Source organism: Pan paniscus, chromosome 13 (genome assembly GCF_029289425.2).
Source record: "Pan paniscus chromosome 13, NHGRI_mPanPan1-v2.0_pri, whole genome shotgun sequence".
Taxonomy (NCBI): Eukaryota; Metazoa; Chordata; class Mammalia; order Primates; family Hominidae; genus Pan; species Pan paniscus.
Genome location: NC_073262.2, coordinates 22,207,813 through 22,229,184, shown reverse-complemented (window position 1 = coordinate 22,229,184; position 21,372 = coordinate 22,207,813). Strand labels below are relative to the sequence as shown.

The 21,372-nt window shown below is 49.9% G+C and overlaps 1 protein-coding gene and 1 pseudogene across 1 annotated transcript; one reads left to right on the top strand and one right to left on the bottom strand.

Annotated features, from left to right (window-relative positions):
- The first annotated feature begins 3,829 nt into the window (after nucleotides 1-3,829).
- TMEM185B (transmembrane protein 185B) lies at nucleotides 3,830-9,895 on the top strand. Its single transcript, XM_063595122.1, has one exon. The coding sequence runs from the start codon at nucleotides 4,390-4,392 to the stop codon at nucleotides 5,440-5,442; it is 1,053 nt and encodes a 350-aa protein (XP_063451192.1). The 5' UTR covers nucleotides 3,830-4,389; the 3' UTR covers nucleotides 5,443-9,895.
- A 199-nt stretch (nucleotides 9,896-10,094) lies between these two features.
- On the bottom strand, nucleotides 10,095-16,714 carry LOC112439092 (NADH-ubiquinone oxidoreductase chain 5-like; annotated as a pseudogene).
- Between the last annotated feature and the right edge of the window lie 4,658 nt (nucleotides 16,715-21,372).

The window sequence follows — 21,372 nt, the reverse complement described above, 5'->3', positions numbered from 1 at the left end:
CATTGTTTCCTTTTGCTGTCACAGTTTTGGGAGGTTATCTCCATTTCACAGATCGGGGCTGGAAACTAAGTCATCTGTCAAGTTCACAGAGTCTGGACTCGCACCTGGGCTGGGGTGACTCAAGTCCATGCCCACGGGCATACTACCGCACTGGTATGTGTGTGCTGGCAGTGGGGGGGCAGGGAGATGGGAGGAGGCTATTGTAGAGGTGACAGCGTGCTCTTCATTTAGAGACTGGGGCCAAGGGGTAATGGTGGGCAATGAGGCTGGCACAAGAGCCAGGTGGGCTGTGGATTCCTTGTGAAGAAGTTGATATGAGCAAATCCACAAATCCGGCCAAAAGGGAAAATTTCCCTGGGCTTTCTGCGCAGGTCATCCCCCTGTCCCAAGCCAGCCCCTCAGAGGACGTTCAGCAAGGGCATCCCATGTCCTGCAGCCAGAGGGCTACAGGGAAAACTTAACTCCCACCAGCTTCCAGCTGCTCTGACTGGGACCATGCCCAGGTGTCACTGTCACCCTGGTCTGCTGTGGAGGGTGCCAGGCAAGAGTTCGCTCTCCCTGGAGACCCAGCTCAGCTCTTGCTAAGCAGTGGCCGTTGTGGGGCAGGAAGAGCCGAGCTGGGCCTGACCGCTGGTACGGAGCAGAATTCTAAGGAATTTGCAGATGGAATTGGGGTTACTAACAGGCTGACCTTAAAATAGAGAGGTGATCCTGGGTTAGCTGAGTAACCCAAAGTAATCACAGGAGCCCTTAAAACAAGGAAGGCAGAAGAGAGACTCCAGACATAAGGACTCAACCCACCATGGGTGGCTTTGAAGGAGGCCACAAGTCAGGAAATACAAGGGGCTGAGAATGAACCCCGAGGCCCATGGCTGGCAAGGCAACAGGAACCTCAGTCCCACAACTCGATGGAACTGCATCCTGCCAACACAGAACTCGAATGCAGGTTCGCTGCCGGAGTGCCCAGACCCAGATCTTGGCCTTGTGACTCAAGTGGAGCACTGGCTGGGCATATGACGCTGACTTCTGACTCTCAGTTCATGGCGGACAGTAACTGACTGCTGCTTTAAACTGATACACCTGTGGCAATTGGTTACCGAGGAAGAAAGATCACCTGGGCTGGAGAGTGGAGGGAACAGGGCCTAGGATGCTGGCGATGAAAGGACACAGGTCCCACTATCGGTGCCACGCTGGCCACAGGAGCATCTCCTCTGGGACAGGAGCATCGCAGTCATGAGTAGTGTTAAATGCATTCCTTCACTCATTCAGCCAACGTCTCTCAAACATTTGCTACGATATAAGTGCTAGCTGGGTGTCTGGAGCTCAAATCTCATGAAAGGACAGAAGGCCAAACAGACAACACCCAGGGAAATGAGTCCCAGGATAGGAACAAGGTCCCCGCCCGCCCCTACCCCACCTCTGGCACCCAGATGCTGTGGGAGGTGAGAGAAGGGTCACTGGTCCACCAGGGGTCGAGGTTTCTCAGGGCTTGAAGCCCTGTCCTGGGTCTTGGTGCCCAGGAAGGAGACAGAGGCCATGTCGGGGTGGGCCACACTCAGGGGGAAGCAGCAGACTGGCTGGGCTGGTACATGGACCATAAGAGACCTGGCCACCAGGTGTGCCGGGATCAGCTCAGGAGAGCCTCACAGTTCAGACAGGAAAGTTGGGACCGAGGATGCCAAGCAGGGGAGAGAGGCTGGGGTTAGGACACATCCCAGGACTTCCCCATCCGTTAGGACAGTGACCTTCAAACCATGTCAGCCCCTGCCCTCTGGGGCCATGTGCCCCCGCACACCCTGACTGGGGGATAGCAGCCCGTGCCGGTGGCCTGGAGCACCACATCCACACACACCATCTGTAAGTGAATGAATTCACACTTTGGTTTGTGTACCAGCCTTGGGGACTGCTGTGCCGCCAGCACCTGGCACATAGCAAACAATCCATGTTAGCTTTACAGGTAAATAAAAGACAAAGGCGGGTGTCTGAGAGACTGGCCGCATCAGGGAAAACAGTGAAGGAGGGGTGTCTGATGCCCAGGGCATGATGGGGGAGGGGTCAAGGCCTGCAGGCCAAAGGAAGCCAGCTGGGGACAGATGGCAGACAGCATCCCTCACCCTGTGGAACAAGCCTGGAAGCTGGGTCTGCCCTCCCTCAGGAGCTGTGCAGCAGAGCCACTGTTGCACTGTGACAGGACACCTTGATACCTGCTTCTTGGATGGAGAGGGTGCACTTGTTCTGAATGAGGAGCTCAAAGTGGGAAAATAAGCTCCGAGCTCTGTCTTTGCCACAAAGATGGCAGCAGAGGCCCTGAGTTCATCTGACTACATAGGTGATTGGGAAGGACTTCTGACTGTTTTCGCAGGGTCCAGAGGACCTGACTCTGCCACCAGCTCCCGGAGGGTGGGGGCGCTCCTGGCAGCGCCTCCCCTCCACGGGCTCTGCTTTCCTAGTGGGGTCAAATCAATTACTTGCAGGTCTCTAAATGCAAAGTGCAAAGTTCCATGTATTGATTCATCTAATCCTCAAAACAATCCTGTGTGCTTTTCCAAGCCCATTTCACAGATGAAGAGGTTGGATTGGTGAGGGGGTTTTCCACTTTTACAAATTTTTAGTTGACAAATCCTTCTTGGGAGAAAAGAGTACAAAAAAAACCAATGTGTAAAACAGACAGATTGGAGCAACTCTGTTTAGGGGAGGAATGGAGGGAGATGAGGCCTCGGGGGCTGGGACTGTCCGCCCCACAACTGGACACCCTGCTTATGCCCGCCTGGGGCAGTGCTGTGAGGGTGCGGGAGGGCCACTCCGCGGAGGACCTGACAGGCGATGCGTTCCTCTGATGGCCTGTCCCACTTCAGAGCCCAGGACCTGCGTGACAACATCCCACACCCACTTCAGGAAAAGAGGACTAGGAGAGACTGGTGAGGGCAGCCAGGGCTCTGCTGAGCAGTGGGACAGCGGGGAAGACAGAAATCCTCCAGGGTCTGCCCAGCTGGCCAGAGGGCGAAAGGGGTGCTCCAAATCACAGACCCGCTGCAGCCTTGCCCTTAGACACCACCCAGGTCTGTCCCCCAACTTCATAGACCAGGAAACTGAGGCCCAGAGAGAAAGAGGTGAATTTGCCTAGGTTTCTCAGCTGACGGGTGGCACGGCCTGAACAAGAACCCAAATTTCTTGACCTCTGGTCCAGTACCCTTTTCCAAAGGAAAAGGAAAACATGGTTTTGCGAGAATAACACAGAGACCGGGCCAAATAAGTCAAAATGAGGACTAGGCACTTGAAGGTAGGAGCCCTGTATCTGCGACGCGATTCTCCGTTAACCTGCCGGGTGACCTGGGGCAGAAAGCAACCCCCAACCCTGGTCTGGATCCAGTTTCCTCCCCTGCTCCGCGGGACGCTGTCCAGGGGCCGAGTGGGGTCTAACACCCTCACCAGCACCTTCCACTCTGGAGTGAGAGGGACAGGTACAAGAGCGCCGCTGCCGCCTGGGATCTCTGCACAGCCACTTCACAGGCAGCCTGAGAAACGTCCGTTGCTCCACCAGGCGGAGTTCTGCCCCGCGAGTCTTCATCCCAGGTAAGGCCCCCACCACCTCGTGCACTGAGTCTACGCGCGGGCCTTTTCCTTTGAGCCAGGGATACACCCGCCGCCGCCCCTGCGCCGACCCCCACAGGTCTGCGCTCATGCACATCGCCTTGCATCCGTTCAGTTACCGGCACCCGCTCCCTCGCTCGCAAACTCCCGCACTAGCCCGGCCTCCGCCTCTGCTCGCGCGCGCGGGGTGCTGGAGCCTCACCGCGGGCGCTCTAGCCCCGGGCGGGTTCCCGGGAAGCCGCGGCGAGCGCGGGGAGGGGAGGATCCCGGCAGAGATGGGTAGGGTGCCAACGCCCAGGCCCCGCCCTCTCCACCCGGCCCCGCCCCCGCAGGGCCCGCCCCGGCCGGCAGGGAGGATGTGAGCTCACTCCCGCCTCCATGTTCCCGGAGTCGCCTGGAAGCGTCCGCCCAAGGTCGCGGGCCGCTTGGGGAGTCAGCAGCGCGCCAGGCCCCTTCGGACCCCACAAGCATTAGGTGCCTTCTTGATGGGAACGGAATGAACGCGGGCGGCGGCGGGACCGAGGCAGCGCCCAGTTTGTAACCGCCGCGCCGCCCGTGCCCGCGCACGCCACACCCCAGCGCGCTTCCGGCCGGGCCACGTGACCGCGCGTGCACGTGTTCCGGCCTCACCGCTTCGCCGCTCCGCCGCTCCGAACCTCCTCCTGGTCACCCCGGCATTCGTCCACGCGGAGCCGGCTTGGGCGGGGCCCGGGAGGCGGCGGCCGGGGAAGCCGCGGAGACGCGAGCGGCGAGCGTCGCAAGGGAGCAGGCCCGGGCAGGCAAGCGGCGGCCTCCGCCATGAACCCCAGGGGCCTGTTCCAGGACTTCAACCCCAGTAAGTTTCTCATCTATACCTGCCTGCTGCTCTTCTCGGTGCTGCTGCCCCTCCGCCTGGACGGCATCATCCAATGGAGCTACTGGGCCGTCTTTGCCCCCATATGGCTGTGGAAGCTTCTAGTCGTCGCAGGCGCCTCCGTGGGCGCGGGCGTTTGGGCCCGCAACCCTCGCTACCGCACCGAGGGAGAGGCCTGTGTGGAGTTCAAAGCCATGCTGATCGCTGTGGGCATCCACCTGCTGCTGCTCATGTTCGAAGTCCTGGTCTGCGACAGGGTGGAGAGGGGCACCCACTTCTGGCTGCTGGTCTTCATGCCTCTCTTCTTCGTGTCCCCCGTGTCCGTGGCTGCCTGCGTTTGGGGCTTTCGACACGATAGGTCGCTGGAGCTGGAGATCCTGTGCTCGGTCAACATCCTGCAGTTCATCTTCATCGCCCTAAAGCTGGACAGGATTATTCACTGGCCGTGGCTGGTGGTGTTTGTGCCCCTGTGGATCCTCATGTCGTTCCTTTGCCTGGTCGTCCTCTATTACATCGTCTGGTCCCTCCTGTTCCTGCGGTCCCTGGATGTGGTTGCCGAGCAGCGGAGAACACACGTGACCATGGCTATCAGTTGGATAACGATTGTCGTGCCTCTGCTCACTTTTGAGGTCCTGCTGGTTCACAGATTGGATGGCCACAATACATTCTCCTACGTCTCCATATTTGTCCCCCTTTGGCTTTCCTTACTAACTTTAATGGCCACAACATTTAGGCGAAAGGGGGGCAATCATTGGTGGTTTGGCATTCGCAGAGACTTCTGTCAGTTTCTGCTTGAAATTTTCCCATTTTTAAGAGAATATGGGAACATTTCATATGATCTCCATCACGAAGATAGTGAAGATGCTGAAGAAACATCAGTTCCAGAAGCTCCGAAAATTGCTCCAATATTTGGAAAGAAGGCCAGAGTAGTTATAACCCAGAGCCCTGGGAAATACGTTCCCCCGCCTCCCAAGTTAAATATTGATATGCCAGATTAAACTCCTAGAGAGGACCCAGGCACACACAGACTCCACTTTGCCTTTGCCTCTTGTTCATTCATCCCAAACCTGGAAATGGAAACAGGCTTCAAACACTCGTCTCACGCCGTGTTTGAGATCACCGCCTCATCAGTATGCACCATAGATGGAGGTGGTTTCAGTATGTGGGTGTGTGTGGTGTGTACCTGGGTAAGAGACTTGCTTTCCAGGTTCGCACTTTCAGGTGTAGCTGGGGGCAGTAAGTCGAATTGTTTTAGTAGGTCCTCAAAAGGAATAACCACACAGCTGTTTGTTTAAATGCTACTGTACCTATCAAAAGTATTGTTTAAAAAGTATTTTTATACACTGCTAATCTACAATTGTATTTCAGATTGTGCCTGTCATAACAATAGCAAATGTAAAAAGTTCTCTTTCCCACCACTTGTTTATAAACCTCATAGTTGATATTTTTAGTGTTCCTACTGTTAAAATACTCTCTCCTTGGGCTTTGCTGATACTGGTCTTTAATATTCTGATAGGTGAATTTTTCTAATGGAATGAACCCATGCATATATAGTATTTATATGAATATTTTAGCAGTGTAATATGTTGAATTCTAGTTGTCTGCATTACCATGTATTACGTTAAAGTATTTTTTAAAGCTTAGGTGTGAAGATACGTGTCTATTGCAGATGTCCTTGAAAACTGCATAAAACAGTATGTGCCTGGTGTGGATCTTACCAAAGTACTAGACATGAATGTAGGGACTGCAAATCCCATGGGTCTTAATATTTAGGTGTTAGTAACCAAGGTCTCTGGTAGTACCCGTTAGTAGAGGAAGAGGCCACTGCCCTTGGGAACTTGTGACAGGCTCTAGTGTGGTACCAGGCCATAAAGTGACACTGTTATTTAGCACCTTGAATTTTTCCACACAGGTAGTAACTGTGTGGAAATAAGCAACAAGTGGTTTGTCCGTTTCTAAGAATCTTAAACTATTAGTTGGCTGTAGTGTGAAGCATTACTTGTCATTGGAAAGATGGAGAGAGTGGCCTTAACTGGAAGTGGTCAGTAGAAGCAGGTGTCATTTTAAGGGCCAAACTTTAATCTGTCAGCAATAGGGAAACAACTGTTCAAATTCTCTTTGTAGATAAGAACAGGGTTTCTTTTTTCTTTTCTTTTGTTTTTTTGTTTGTTTGTTTGTTTGTTTTGTTTTGTTTTGAGACAGTTTCACTCTTGTTGCCCAGGCTGGAGTGCAATGGCACAATCTCGATCTCAGCTCGCCGCAGCCTCCGCCTCCCGGTTCAAGCGATTCTCCTGCCTCAGCCTCCCGAGTAGCTGGGATTACAGGCATGCACCACCACGCCTGGCTAATTTCGTATTTTTAATACAGACAGGGTTTCTCCATGTTGGTCAGGCTGGTCTCAAACTCCTGACTTGAGGTGATCTGCCCACCTTGGCCTCCCAAAGTGCTGGGATTACAGGCGGGAACCACTGCACCCGGCAAGTACAGTGTTTCTTTAGGTGCTGGTGGTACACCAGGGAATCAGGGCAGAAGCTGGATCCTGCAAGAGTAATGTTTGAGAACAAATAAATACTTTCGAAAGGAGGTCGAAACAAAAAGGAGTGTAGGTGTTATTACTGCAGAGAAGACTGAATGGAGTCCACTTTTCTTATTAGTAACTTACTAAAAATTATCTCAACTGGGCTCCACACACTTTGCCCTGGCCATGAGGCAAACTTGTTGGGTTTGGAGAAAAACATATAACCCTAAATTCACTATTTTTGCCCTATATAAAACATTAAAATTACATGCTCTGTACACATGCTGTCGACAAAAGCCAGCTCTAGGAACCTGAGTGCCAGAATGCCTGAGGGAGGTACAGCTGGGCTTAGTTGGCTGGGATTGAGCTCGCTGTCTGAGGGAGCTCGCTCTGTCTCTCTCACACTGGCAGTTTACACCAGCCGGCAGCCCTGAGCAGCAGTGGGTGTAACTTTTTATAAATAAGGATTCATTGATTCATTCATATTCTCAATATTTCTTGAAGACCTACCCTGAGCCAAGCATGGTGCCAGGCAGTGGGGATGCAGTGGAGAGCAAACAGCCCTGCCCATGCAAAGTGTCCTGTATGGTGAGAAGTGTGAGCTGCACCCACAAAGGGAAAGAGCCCAGTGTAGCTTTTGCAAAATGCAGGGAAGGATGCTGCTAGCCTCAGGGTGACCTAGAACTTTAAGCTCATCTTTGTTTTCAGGAGCCCAGTGCCTCCCCTCCACCCCTAAAGAACATCTCAAAGACGTGGATTTTCATTTCAGTAAGATTTAGGGGTGCATGGGCAGGCAGTGCTGGAGGAATTGGGAGGCAGGTTTGGAGGCTGCAGTGGGACCACTGGCCCCTCCTGGCTACAGTTTCAGGCCAGGAGCTTGTTGGCACCTGGTGCAAACTCCCGAACCTGAGGGGTCCCCCACAACCCCCCAGCCCATCTTAACCTCCTCTTCCCCCAAGCTATCTGGTGTTGGAAAGCCAGCATCTAGTGTGGAAACAAGCTTTCTCACCAGGTAGGCCATCCGCTGTCAGGACCATTAGGTAAAAACAGAAGTGACAGGTTGTAGGAAGTCGTTCGGTCTGCGAGGCTGCGAGCACTTCAGTGCCTGGGATTTACCTAACTGCCATGAAACACTGATTATCCACCATTCGGCATGTGTCAGATTCTGTAACTATTTCTCCTGTGATGTATCAGTCAGCTTTTGCTGCAAAACAGCATCAGAAATCTCAGTGGTCTACAACTAGATTCCCATTCTTGGGTAGTCTACAAGTTGGCTTCTAGGTTATGCTCCAGGCTGGGGGTCTGATCACGTCTGCTCCACAACATGTCCCGTATTCTGGGTCCCTGGTTGAAGTAGCAGCTTACCTTGGGCCGTGTTCTTTCTCATGGCAGAAGCACAGGAGGCCAAGCCCTACCTTGCAAGCACAAATACAGCCCCTGCTCACTTTCTGTTGGCCACAACACATGGCCATGCCTGACCTCTGTGGGGTGAGGCAGTGCATGGCCAAGGAACAAGCACAGTCCACACAGGGGGCTGTCACTCTGTGACCTCAGTATTACAAAATGGTTCTCAAGGAGTCGCAAAATGTGTGGCAGATCATCCATGATTTGTTTCCCGTGTGCTTTACGAATATCCTGAAATTTTTAAAAGCTGTTTCCATTAGAAGGGATCTGTTGGGGATTTGAGGTGAGATGAGAAAGACCCTGCATTCCAGCCCCTCAGTTAGCAGTGGTGAGGCCGGAGTACTCCACACAGGACAGTTTTAGGAAAGTGCTGGAATCCAAAGCTTCTCCGGAGGGCTATGCAAGGCGCTTTGGAAAGGCGAAGCCCAGGTGCAGGGAGCCCAGCCATGTAGGTAGAAGCAGCAGATGGTGAGGGAGGCCATCCCCACCTGGCCCTGCCAGGGCCCTGACTCAGTGAAGGAAGCTGTTGGGATACAGGTCATTCAGCCGGGCAGGAAAGATGGGATGAAGCCCAGCAAGTTCACAGGGATCCGGGAAGTTGCGTGGCTGGAAACCCAGGCAGGGCTGCACCACAGGGACCATTTGCTGGAGATGCAGCACTTGCCACGGCCACCACCACTGACAGCATGACACCCACAAAAAGGGAGCCTTCAGCCGCACCCCTGCTGCTGCGAGTACTTCCTCAGCTGTCTGCCATGAGCTTAAGGTTAAGTACCAAGAGGGAGGATATGATTGGGCAAACCTCAGGTATGTGTTCATTCTGTAGCTTCCAGAACATGCGAGGAGAGAGCATCTGGCTCCTTTGTCTCGAGGAGGAGGGGGCAGGTCTCTGCCAGAACTCACTCGATAAAAGATTTTCCCAAAAGGAATGGTGTTCAGATGACAAAAGTCCACTACACCACTTTCCTTGGCTATCTGACGCACCCCCATCTTCCCATGCGCGCACCTCAGAAATCAGGCTCCCACCTGACATAACACAACCATGCCTCACAAAAAGACAGTGGTTTATCCCTTCCCTAGGAGAAAAGAGAGGCAATGCCAAGCTGCTTCATCAACTGTTAATACTTCTTCCAGCCCGCAACCCAGGATATCTGCAGGTGTCTCTCCCTCTGGTTTGGTCATGGCTCTCTCTGTTCTAGAATGTATGGGTTAAAGTCGGCTGCCACACCATGCCCTCGGCAGTGTGGTCCAGCGACCCCTGAGGGTCCTCAAGGTCCTTCCTTTCCCAACCCCATGTGGTTTTCTTCAGTCAGGATACCATACTGCAACAGACCGAAGGCGGAAGCAGCTATGAGGATGCAGCAGCCTTCTGTTAAGCCAGGCTTTAAGGATCTGCAAAAATGTAAAACAATGCCACTCCTACTGATGAAATATATTGTTTTGGAAAATATAGGTTTAAAAATTTTTTTAAGTTAACATGTCATGGATGTATAGTCTTAAAATGGATGAATAAATGTTTTTCAGAGTTATTGGCTTTAACTTCTAAGATGCTAAATGTTGACGTAGCTCATAAACAAAAGCCCGTTGAGGTCCTCAGTCATTTCAAGAGTGTGAGGGGGTCTTGTGACCAAAGCATTTGAGAACTGCTGTCCTATATTATCATGGGGGAAAGAGAGGATAAAGAAAATAGAAGTTTAATGAATTAAAATCTGTGCTTTAACCTTTAGCCTAACCCCTGAATAGGCTTGAGTGGGGGGTTGAACGATGAATTGTTTCTGAATAAAAACCTAGCATATTGGAGAAGTTAAATATCTGTAATGGGTACTTTAGTTTAAGATTATTAGTTATGAGCTTGAGCTCTATTGCTAGTAAGAGGCCTAAGGTGGTTACACCTAGGGCTGTGAGCTTTAGGTGAAGTGGTATAGTTGTTTGGGGGGGATGAAGCAGGAATAATACTGTTGGTCATGAGGAATCCAGCAAAGATACTGCCGATTGTTAGGTGCTTAATTGAGTTAATTAGGAAGGGATTATTTTCATTAATAATAGAGTTATGAAGTGAGGTTGTCCTATTAGAGTGAGGAAAATAATTCGGGTACTATAGACAGCTGTTAAAAAGGTGGCAATAAGAGTAATAGAAAGGGCTCAGGCGTTGGTGTGTGATGTATTTGCGGTTTCGATGGTAAGGTCTTTAGAGTAAAAGCCTGTGAGGAAAGGCATATCTGTAGGTGCAAGGCTGCCAATAATAAGGGAAGAGGAAGTGAAGGGTCAAGTCTTGAATAGTCCTATTTTTCGGATATCTTGTTCATCATTGAGGTTATGGATAATGGAGCCTGAACATATAAATAATATAGCTTTTTAAAAGGCGTGGATGCAGATGTGAAGGAATGCTAGGTGTGGCTGATTAATACCAATTTTGACTATCATAAGGCCCAGCTGGCTTGAGGTGGAGACTGCACCTGCGCAGGTGCTAGGCGGGGCCAGCAGTGGGCGTGGTCTTTCCGGGCCCGGGATTGGTGAAGGCTCCGGGGCTGACGAGGCGAGGCCGGAGCCCTCCCCAGTTTCCTGCTATCCCGAGCCGGGCGGCTCGCCCAGGATACGGAGCCCGGCGGTCACGGGGGAGAAGGTAGCTGTCGGGCATTCCCCTGGCGCTGAAGGGCAGATTGCTGTAAGTAGGGTGGTAATAGCCCCTAGACATAATGTAAAGGTTTGGATTAATAGGTTATTTTCTATTAAAGAGTAGAAACGGATGAGTAGGAAAACTGCTACAACTACAGTGCTGGAGTGGAGCAGGGCTGAGACTGGGGTTGGGCCTTCTATGGCGGATGGGAGTCAGGGATGGAGGTTGAATTTAGCTGACTTTCCTGCTGCTGCTAAGTAATTAATGGAAGGGTGTCGGGGATAGGGTTTAGAATATACGCTTGTTGAAAGTCTCATGTGTTGGAGGATAAGAGAAATCGTGCTATAGCTAAAATAAAGCCAGTATCGCCGATGCGGTTGTACAGAACTGCTTGGAGGCCTGCTTTTGTTAGCATCTGCTCGGCCGTATCATCAGCCAATTAGAAAGACATGATTCCTACGCCTTCTCATCTGATAAAGAGTTGAAAGGGCTGGGCGCGGTGGCTCAAGCCTGTAATCCCAGCACTTTGGGAGGCCGAGGTGGGCGGATCACGAGGTCAGGAGATCGAGACCATCCTGGCTAACACGGTGAAACCCCGTCTCTACTAAAAATACAAAAAAATTAGCCTGGCGTGGTGGCGGGCACCTGTAGTCCCAGCTACTCGGGAGGCTGAGGCAGGAGAATGGCGTGAACCCGGGAGGCGGAGCTTGCAGTGAGCCGAGATCGCGCCACTGCACTCCAGCCTGGGCGACAGAGCGAGACTCCGTCTGGAAAAAAAAAAAAAGAGTTGAAAGAGGTTGTTCGTGGTGACCAGAATTAATACTGTGATGAGGAAAATAAGTAAATAATTGAAAAATTGATTGTTAGGGTCTGAGTTTATGTATCATATTGATAATGCTACAACAGATCAGGTAACAAATAGTGCTACTGGGATAAATATTGTGGAAAAGTAGTTTGAAGCTTAGAGTTTAAGAGTTTGGATTGTCATTCAATGTCAGTTTGAGATAATGACTTCTTGGTCTGTACATATAAACACTGTTGGGATGAGGCTAACGGTGAAGGCGCATACGATAGATATTTTTACGTAGTTTGGGTATGAACCTTTTTTGCAGGGGTTGACTAAGGTGATAATAATTGGTAGGATTAAGGGGTTTAGGGCTATTATAGTAGTGGAAAAATACATATTTGTCACTTTTATTTGGAGTTGCACCAATGTTTTTGGTTCCTAAGACCAATAGACAACTCTAATTCTTTAAAAGTTGAGAAAGCCATGTTGTTAGGCATGGGGGCACAAGTTAGCTGTCCTTGCGTACTTTCTTGGTAGATAAGTTGCAGGCTTCTATTATTAGATCCACAATCTAAGGTTTTGGTTATACTATAGCTACAGCATGTAAACTCCATAATAATTTTAGGTTTTAAGGGTAATAGAAGGATAGGTGCGACATGTATAAATATTAATGTATTTTCTCGTGTAAAGGAAGGTTTAATACTGTCAATGTAATATGTGAGTGTCCCTTGTTGTATCATGATTAATACATATAGGGAGTAGAGGGCTGTAATTAGTATGTTAAGTCCTGTAAGCATAATAGTGATATTTGATCAGGAGAATGAAGCTATGGTCACAAAGAGTTATCCTACTAGATTAATGGTAGGGGGTAAGGCAAGGTTAGTGAGATTTGCTAGAAGTCATCAAGAGGCTATTAGTGGAAGCAGTATTTGAAGGCCTCGGGTAAGTAATATGGTTCGGGTATGGATTTGCTCGTAGTTCAAATTTGCTAGGCAGAATAATAAGGATGAAGTAAGTCCGTGGGCAATTATAAGGGTGACTGCACCTGTAAAGCTTCAAGGGTTTTGGATGAGGATAGCTGTGATAACAAGTGCTATATGGCTTATGCAGGAGTAGGCAATAAGTGATTTTAGATTGGTTTGTCATAGACAAATAGAGCTTGTCATAACCATTCCTCATAGGGATAATATGAGGAATGGGTAGGCTATATATTCTGTTAGGGGGCTGAGGATAAGGGTAAGCCATATTACACCACAGCCGCCTAGCTTTAGGAGAACTGCTGCAAGTACTATTGAGCCGTCAATAGGGGCTTCTACGTGGGCTTTAGGGAGTCACAGGTGAAGTCCGTATAGAGGTATTTTCACTATAAAAGCCATAATACATGCTAGTCATATAAGATTATTGGATCAGGAGGCTAATAGTTCTTGGGTGGTAAATATCATTACTAGCATATTTAGTGAAACTGAGGTATTTTGAATGTAGACAAGTGTAACAAGTAGAGGGACAGATCCTACTAGTGTATAAATAGGAAATATGAGCTGGCATTGAGGCGCTCTGGTTGCTTACCTCAGCGGGTGATGATAATCAGGGTAGGAATTAGTGTAGCTTCAAAGAGGATATAAAATATAATTAGTTCTGTGGCTGTGAATGCTATAATTAAAATCTGCAGGGAAACCAATATAGAAATATAGAGCTTTTTTTCATGGGGGTGATTCATTGGGCAGGTGATATTGGCTTGCTGGAGTTTGTAGTCAGGCTGTTGAGATTAGAAGGGGGGATGTCAGCGGGTCAGAAAAGATTAATGAGAAGTTGGGTGAGTTATCATTTAATTGGTTAACAAACAATAGGGTAATGAGGCTGATGAGTAGACTGTGGGTAGTCATGTTGATTCAGATTATAGAATTTTTAGAGAATCATGTTATTGGTAACAGTATAATTGTTGGAATAATAATTTTTAGTATTGAAGTAAGTGTAGGTTTTGTACGTAATCTAGACCATATGTGTTAGAGATTGAAACTAGTAAGGCAAGAACTGCGGCTTCACAGGCAGCAAATACTAGGAGGATGATGGGTGTTATGGATGCTAGAATGAAATGTATATTTAAAGTTGTAAGAGTAATTATGATAAATATTGATAGTATGATGGCTTCTAGGCATAATAGGGATGATATTAGGTGGGATCGATAGACTAATACTCCCAGTAGTGCTATGGTATATGTCAATATAATATTGATATAAATAGAGGGCATTTGGCAAATATGGCCTATCATAATCTAATGCGTCAAAATCATTTATTTTGACTTAAACTACTTACCAATTCAACTCAGTCTAATCCTTTTTGGGTTCATTCATAAGTTAAGCCTAGGATTAAAATGATAACTAGTAGAAGGGCTGTGCTGATTGTTAGTGTCAGGTTGTTTGATGGGCTCATGGTAGGGGCAGTAGTAGAGCGATTTCTAAGTCAAAGAGGAGAAATGTCATGGCTACTAGGAAAAATTTTATGGAAAAGGGGAGGTGCGTGGAGGTTATTGGGTCAAATCCGCATTCATAGAGGCTATATTTTTCTATATAAATGTTAAGTTGTGGGAGCCAAAATGTAATTATTATTAGTAATAGGGCCATTAAGGTGTCGGTTACTAGGGCTAGTGTCAGGTTAATTACTCTCTTTCGGATACTATGGAAACTAATTGTTTGGAAGTCAATGGTACTATTTATACTAAAAGAGTAGGGTCCTCATCAGTAGAAAGAGACCTATAAGAATAGTCATACTACATCTATGAAGTGTCAATATCAGGCGGCGGCTTCAAAGCCAAAGTGGTGGTTGGATGTAAAGTGGAATTTTAATGGGCGGAGGAGGCAGATAGTGAGAAATGTTGATCTGATAATAACATGAAGTCCGTGAAAACCTGTGACTATAAAGAATGTTGGGCCGGGCACCGTGGCTCACGCCTGTAACCCCAGCACTTTGGGAGGCTGAGGCAGGTGGATCACGAGGTCAGGAGATCAAGACCATCCTGGCTAACACAGTGAAACCCCATCTCTACTAAAAATACAAAAAGATTAGCAAGGTGTGGTGGCGGGCACCTGTAGTCCCAGCTACTCGGGAGGCTGAGGCAGGAGAATGGTGTGAACCCAGGAGGCGGAGCTTGCAGTGAGCTGAGATCGCGTCGCTGCACTCCAGCCTGGGCAACACAGTGAGACTCCCTCTCAAAAAAAAAAAAAAAAAAAAAAAAGAGAATGTTGAGCTGTAGATTCCATAAGAGATAGTAAAAGGGGTCTCGAAATGTTCTGAGATTTGTAGGAGGGTGAAGAGTAAAAGGGGTCTCAAAATATTCTGAGATTTGTAGGAGGGTGAAGTAAATACCTAAAGTGACTGTGATGGAGAATGCTTGAATTATTTGCTTTCGATTACCTTCTATTAGGCTGTGGTGGGCCCAAGTAATTGAAACTCCTGATGCAAGTAATACAGACGTATTTAGGAGGGGTACTTCTAAGGAGTTGAGGGGAAAAATGCCTGTTGGAGGTCAATGTCCCGCTAATTCTGGAGTCGGGGCTAGAGTAGAGTGGTAGAATGCCCAGAAGAAACCAGCAAAGAAGAATATTTCTGAGATAATAAATAGAATTATTCCCTATTGGAGGCCTTTTTGGACAACTGTTGTATGGTGGCCTTGAAATGTACTTTCTTGGATAATGTCATGTCATCACTGGTGTATCGTTAGTGTGTTGGTTAGTAGGTCTAGGGTTAAAAGAGTGATAGAATTAAAGTGAAATCCATGGCCAGGCCAGATGTTATTAGGAGAGCTGAGAGAGCTCCTGTCAGTCGTCAGGGGCTGGGTTTGACTATACGGTAGGCATGTGTTTGGTAGGTCATTATGTGTTGTCATATAAAGGCTTACTAGTAGTGTCAAGACATAAGCCTGAATAAGGGCTATGGTGAATTCGAGAATGGTTAGTAGTATTAGAATAATGAAAGCAATTGAAGCTATGGGAAGACTAATAGTTGATAGTACCAGTGTGGGTCCCCTGATTAAATGTATTAGCAGGTGGTCGGCTGTAATGTTGGCTGTTAATCACACAGCTAATGCTATTGGTGAATGGATAGGCTAATGGTTTCAATGAGTACTAGTATAGGGATAAGTGGCATAGGTATGCCTTGTGGTAAAAAGTGAGCTAAGGAGATTTTAGTTTTAAAGTGGAAGCCTGTAATTACTGCACCTGCTCACAGGGGACTGCTATACCTAGATTTATTGATAATTGGGTAGTTGGTATAAATGAATGGGGTAGAAGCTGGAGGAGGTTGGTTGAGGCAATGAAGATAATTAGGGATATCAGTATAAGGGATCAGGTTCATCCTTTAATGTCATGGGTAATTATTATTTGTTTTAGTGCAAGTTGAATTATCATTGTTGAATGGAAATTAATCGATTACTAATTAGATGACTGGAAATTGGAAATAGCATGGCAGGAAATAGAATGATTAATATTACTGTGGGTAGACCTAGAATTGTTGGGGTAGTAAAAGAGGTGAATAGATTTTTGTTCATTTTAATTCTCAGGGGGTCTTATGCTTTTGTGTTTTGACTATTTTTGGTGCAGGGGTAATATGATAAATGAAATTTGATAATTTTAGCTGAATAATGGAGAATAAATTTATGACAGGATAATAATGGATCACGTGACAGTGTCTAGTTGAGGCATTCACTGCAGAGACGTATACATCCCTTCAGTCTTCAACTTCAAAGGCTAATTATTCAGGGCCTAGCAGGGAAGGAAAAACACAGGTGACTGTCCTTATTTCTGCAACATAGCACAGGACAGCCTCTCTCCACTCCTGATCCTTGTCCTCTGCAGCACCTCGGTGAGTCAGGTCACTGAATACAGCAGGATAACTCACACCTTCATTCGGGGGCCTGAACCCTTTGCTGGTCCTGTTGGCATCTTCCATTTAATCTCAGCACGAGACATGGACGTGCTCAGAGGAGCCTGGGGGATCCCCTGGAAGCTGGCCATGAGCCTCTGTCCTTGTTTTGCAGCGGCAACGCTATTTCCCCATGATGGTCTGTCAAAGGGGGAGGTGGGGGTTTTCCCGTGGGCTGGGGTAGTTGATCCTGACTACCACGGGGAAACGGGTGGACAGTCACACCCAAAGCTCACCAGCCACCTTCTCTGTTTTCAGGATGTCCTGTTTGTTAAACAGCGTCACTGCGGGGAAGGGAGGGTGGAAGTGGGTTTTGAAACCTTCCTCCACCGCAGCAGCTCTCTCGCTCCCTCCCAGTCCCTCTGCCTGTACCCCTGCTCCGCCCCTGGCTCTGGAGCCCCGGTACCCTGTGGTGTGGCCGTGCTGGGCCCTCGAAGCTGGGCCGTGTGCTTCCAGCAGAGCATCAGCAACACTCTGGGACAGGATCTTGGACCACATGTTCCATCATGTCTCTTGTCCCCTCCCAGCCCTGTCATAGGCCTGCCCTCTTGGACGTGTAGCTGCCTGCCTTCTTCTCTCCACACCAAGGCCCCCTACACCGGCCCCCTCTTGACCTGGGCAGCAGAGCTGAAATATGACTGGCCACTCATGCATGGCAGAAGTCCCATCCCTCACGGCCATGCTGGCATTTTGACCTGGCCCTTTCAGGCTCTAACCCAGTGCCAGGAGTAGTGTGGGAAGTTCAGACTCGTTCACCAGCCTGAGACCCTCCCAGGCCAGCCCCCTACATACTCCATAACCAGTAACCAATGAGAACAGGCCAGGGTTCCAGGCCAGTGTGACACATCCAGCCAGGGCTGCCCCTCAGCACCCAAACCCCCACCACCCAGCTGCCCGCCACTCCCGCCACCCCATCTCCCACTCTGCAGCCTGTTCAGTGACAGGGCTCCCTGGTTGGGGCCCTTGCTGTCTTGAACATCACTTAAGGCTCCTTGCTGTACTCAAGGCCTGCCCTGCTCTCCTCTGGGTTCCAGCTGGGCTCAGCCTCACATCCAGTCCTTGTTCCCTGCCCACTTCTTATCCCCTTGGATGGGACACCTGAACCTGGTCTCCCAGCTGACCCTGAGAACCAGACTGGACTCTGCTCTAGCCCAGGGGTGCATGCTATGACCCACAGGGGCTCTGAAAGTGTTAACCACACTCTCAACAGCTGAGGGATCAGCTGGGGCCACCAAGACCCAAGCCTCAGCCTCGGGAGGCCAGACAGGGCCAGGGTGTCTGGTCTAGCATAGTCCCTGATGGCTACCATCCTCCTAACAGGCATCAGGCAGAAGCCATTAGTGGGAAGGAGGGCCTTGCCTTGGAGGTCCCTGGAGAACTGTTTGAGGGCCATTGGCAGAATTTAGCACAAGCTGAGACATTTCATGCAGGCCACCCAGGGGTCCATGGCTGGCCTGTCCAGAAAGGAAAAAGGTACAGGTGTGGCCCTCAGGAGGGCAGCCAGGCCTGTGAGCCTCCAGTGATACAAGTACTGGAGGGATATCCAGTGATACAAGTATGGGAGGGACCACCTGGAACCAAGCAGGACCTGTGGACAGCTGCCCCAGGGAGGAGGAAGAGGTAGTGCTTGAGTGTGAGGTGAGCTTGGTGCAGAAATGGGGTGTCACAGCATGGGCAGGCCCAGGACAGTGGAGATGGACAATGAACGCATCAGTCAGGGTACCTTTGGAGATCACTGTCAGTGACTTAAACAATAAGGAACGTTACAAGAAATCCAGAGGCAGAGTGGCCAGTGAGCAGGGTCCCTTGTTCAACAATTCACCAGGGGTCTCAGTGCTGTCTCCCACCTCTCTGTCGTGTCACCCTCATCCTCAGTTGTTGGTGATAGCTGCCCAAGTCACCTGACACAGCTGCAGGTGTCCCCTACAGATGAGGGGATGGCCAGTAGAAGGGAACAGTTTACCCAAGCATCTCCTTTAATCAGGGAGGAAAACCCTCCGCAGAACCCCTGGGGACTCTTCCTTTATTCCCCTAGGTTGAGGTCAGGGCTCAGACAAATCCTGGCAAACGGGGTGCAGCCGCCACAAGGGTGCAGGCCTGCCATGGTTCCCACCTGACGGTGTGGAAGATGAGCTCCCAAGCTGAGGGCTTCCACGCATGGCAGGGGAAGAGTGGGGACTGCCAAAAAAAAAAAAAAAAAAAGGAAAAGAACCTAAATGCCCAGGAATTGGGGATTAGTTAAATATATTATACATACATGTGCTGGAATTTTTTGTTTGTTTGTTTTTGAGTCAGGGTCTTGCTCTGTCACCCAGGCTGGAGTGCAGTGGCACAGTTATAGCTTACTGCAGCCTGGAGCCTCCTGGGCTCATGATCCTCCCACCTAAGCCTTCCAAGTAGCTGGGTCTACAGGCACGTGCCATCGTGCCTGACTAATTTTTGTCTTTCTGGTAGAGACGAGGTCTCTATGTTGTCCAGGCTGGTCTTGAACTCCCAGGCTCAAGTGATCCTCCCACCTCAGCCTACTGAGTAGCTGGGACTATACCACTATACCCAGTTAAATTTTTATTTTTCATTTTTTGTAGAGACAGGGTCTTGCTTTGTTGCACAGGCTGGTCTCAAACTCAAGTGATCCTTCTGCCTTGGCCTCCCAAAGCATTGGAATTACAGGTGTGAGCCATCGTGCCCTGCCTAGGCAGTCTTTTAAAAAGATGTTTTACGCAGAATTTGGTAAATTCTTTGAATATTGAATATTGAGTAAATTCTTTGAATACTGAGTCCAAGAAAACTCAACATTATACTAAGTGGAGCTGGGGGAGGCAAGACAGGGGCTAAGAGGGAAATGCGGCCTAAAACACTCTGTTAAGGTGTGTGGGAAAAAGCAGTCTGGAAGAAAATAAGCCAAAGTGACACCGGTGCTTTATTTTTCGACTTTTCTGTATTGAACCGTTTTTCTACAATGAGCGCGTCTAACTTTTATATTCAGGAGGGTAATTTCTACGACTGCTCCAGGGCCAGTGAGTACAGAGAGGAAGAAGGTCTGAGCCACGTGTGTGGCGGATCTAATAAGGTGGAGCGGGCAGGGTAGGAAGAATGAGGAATTTAGCACAAGCTGAGACTGAGATGTGACCCAGGTGCTGAGGCGGGGGACAATTCAGGAGCACTTCCTGGTGGGGAGGCAAAGGGGCCTCCAGAGGGACCACCTCCAGGAGGGCAGACGGCAGCAGCAGCCCCGCCCCAGGCCCCTGGGCCCTCGGTCCTTGCCTCAGGCTTCCCCTTCCGCTCACAGCAGGGCTTTCCTCTCCCCCTGCACTGCGCCTAACACAGCCAGCCCCCCTGGTGACAGCCTGCATTCATTTTTTTTTTTATTCTTTTGTATTAATTTTCAGTAGAGACGGGATCTTCCTATGTTGCCCGGGCTGGTCTTGAACTCCCAGGCTCAAGTGATCCTCCCACCTCGGCCTCCCAAAGTGCTGGGATTACAGGCATGAGCCACTACGCCTGGTCACAGCCCACGTTCAATAGCTGAAAGGGGGTCTCCCCATAGGCCCTATTACTTCCTGTGTGGTGTCACCTGGAACCTGAGCCCACCCTGAGCAGCCTCAGATTCTTACAAGCCCTGTGGGCAGTGGCCCCCCGCCCCAACAAAGACTGCTCCCAGGTCCAGCCATGGGGCTTGTTTCGGCTCTGGAGTAAGTGGCTGCCATGGTTGTCAGCACTTTCAGAGTGAGAGAATCTAGGGTGTACGGTTCTCTGGGGCAGACTGGCTGTTCCCCTCCATTCACTCTGGCACTTTGAAATCACACAGGTGTGGCTATCAGAATGCACTGGCACCATCCTAGAGCCAGAGCCAGAACACACCTTGACAGCAAAGGTCCCGGGAAAAAGAGCTCTCTGCTCCGGGGATGAGGCCTGGGTTTAAATACCCACAGGGGAGCTGTGCGACCCAGGACAGGCCACTGACCTCTCCCAGGGTCATCTTTGGAGGGTGAACTTGGTGAAATCACCAGCGTGGTCACCATTGTGAGCAAAGACGGCCTGAGACACAGAGGAGCCAGGCTGAACTCTGGTGTTCCTGAGTGAGGCTGGAGTACCCCAAGGGTTTCCCACCAAGCTCCCCCTGCCAGCCTTACAGGCATCCCCTGCAGCTGTGCCCACCCTCAGCGTGCAGCCACCCTGGTGGTCCATGATGCCGTGGGTCAGAGCATCCCTGCACTTGCTCACAGGCGCCCCCAAGTGGCTTGCCCTGGGTGGGCCACAGACATCACAGGGTTTCTCATGCTCTCCTCCCCGAGCCTGAGTGTCAGCTGGGCCCTGCCTGTTTATAACCCCACCGTGCCTGGTGCCTGGTAGGTGATCAACAAATGATTCCTAAGCAAGGGAAGCAAGCACTGGGTGTGGGCCCCCAGGTGACTCACTGATAGACACACCCCCAACCCCTGGCTGCTAGGACAAGGGACAGAGGCACAAGCCAAAGGCAATTCACCCAGGGATACAGTGTGTTGGTCTCCTGTAGCGGCCACAGCAATACCATAAACTGGGTGACTGAACACAGGTTTGTTCTCCCACAGTTCTGGAGGGTAAAAGTCCAATATCAAGGTGTCAGCAAGGCCCTGCTTCCTTGTCAGGCTCTGGACGAGGATCCTCTCCCACTCTCTCCTCGTTTGCGGTGGCTTCTGGCAATC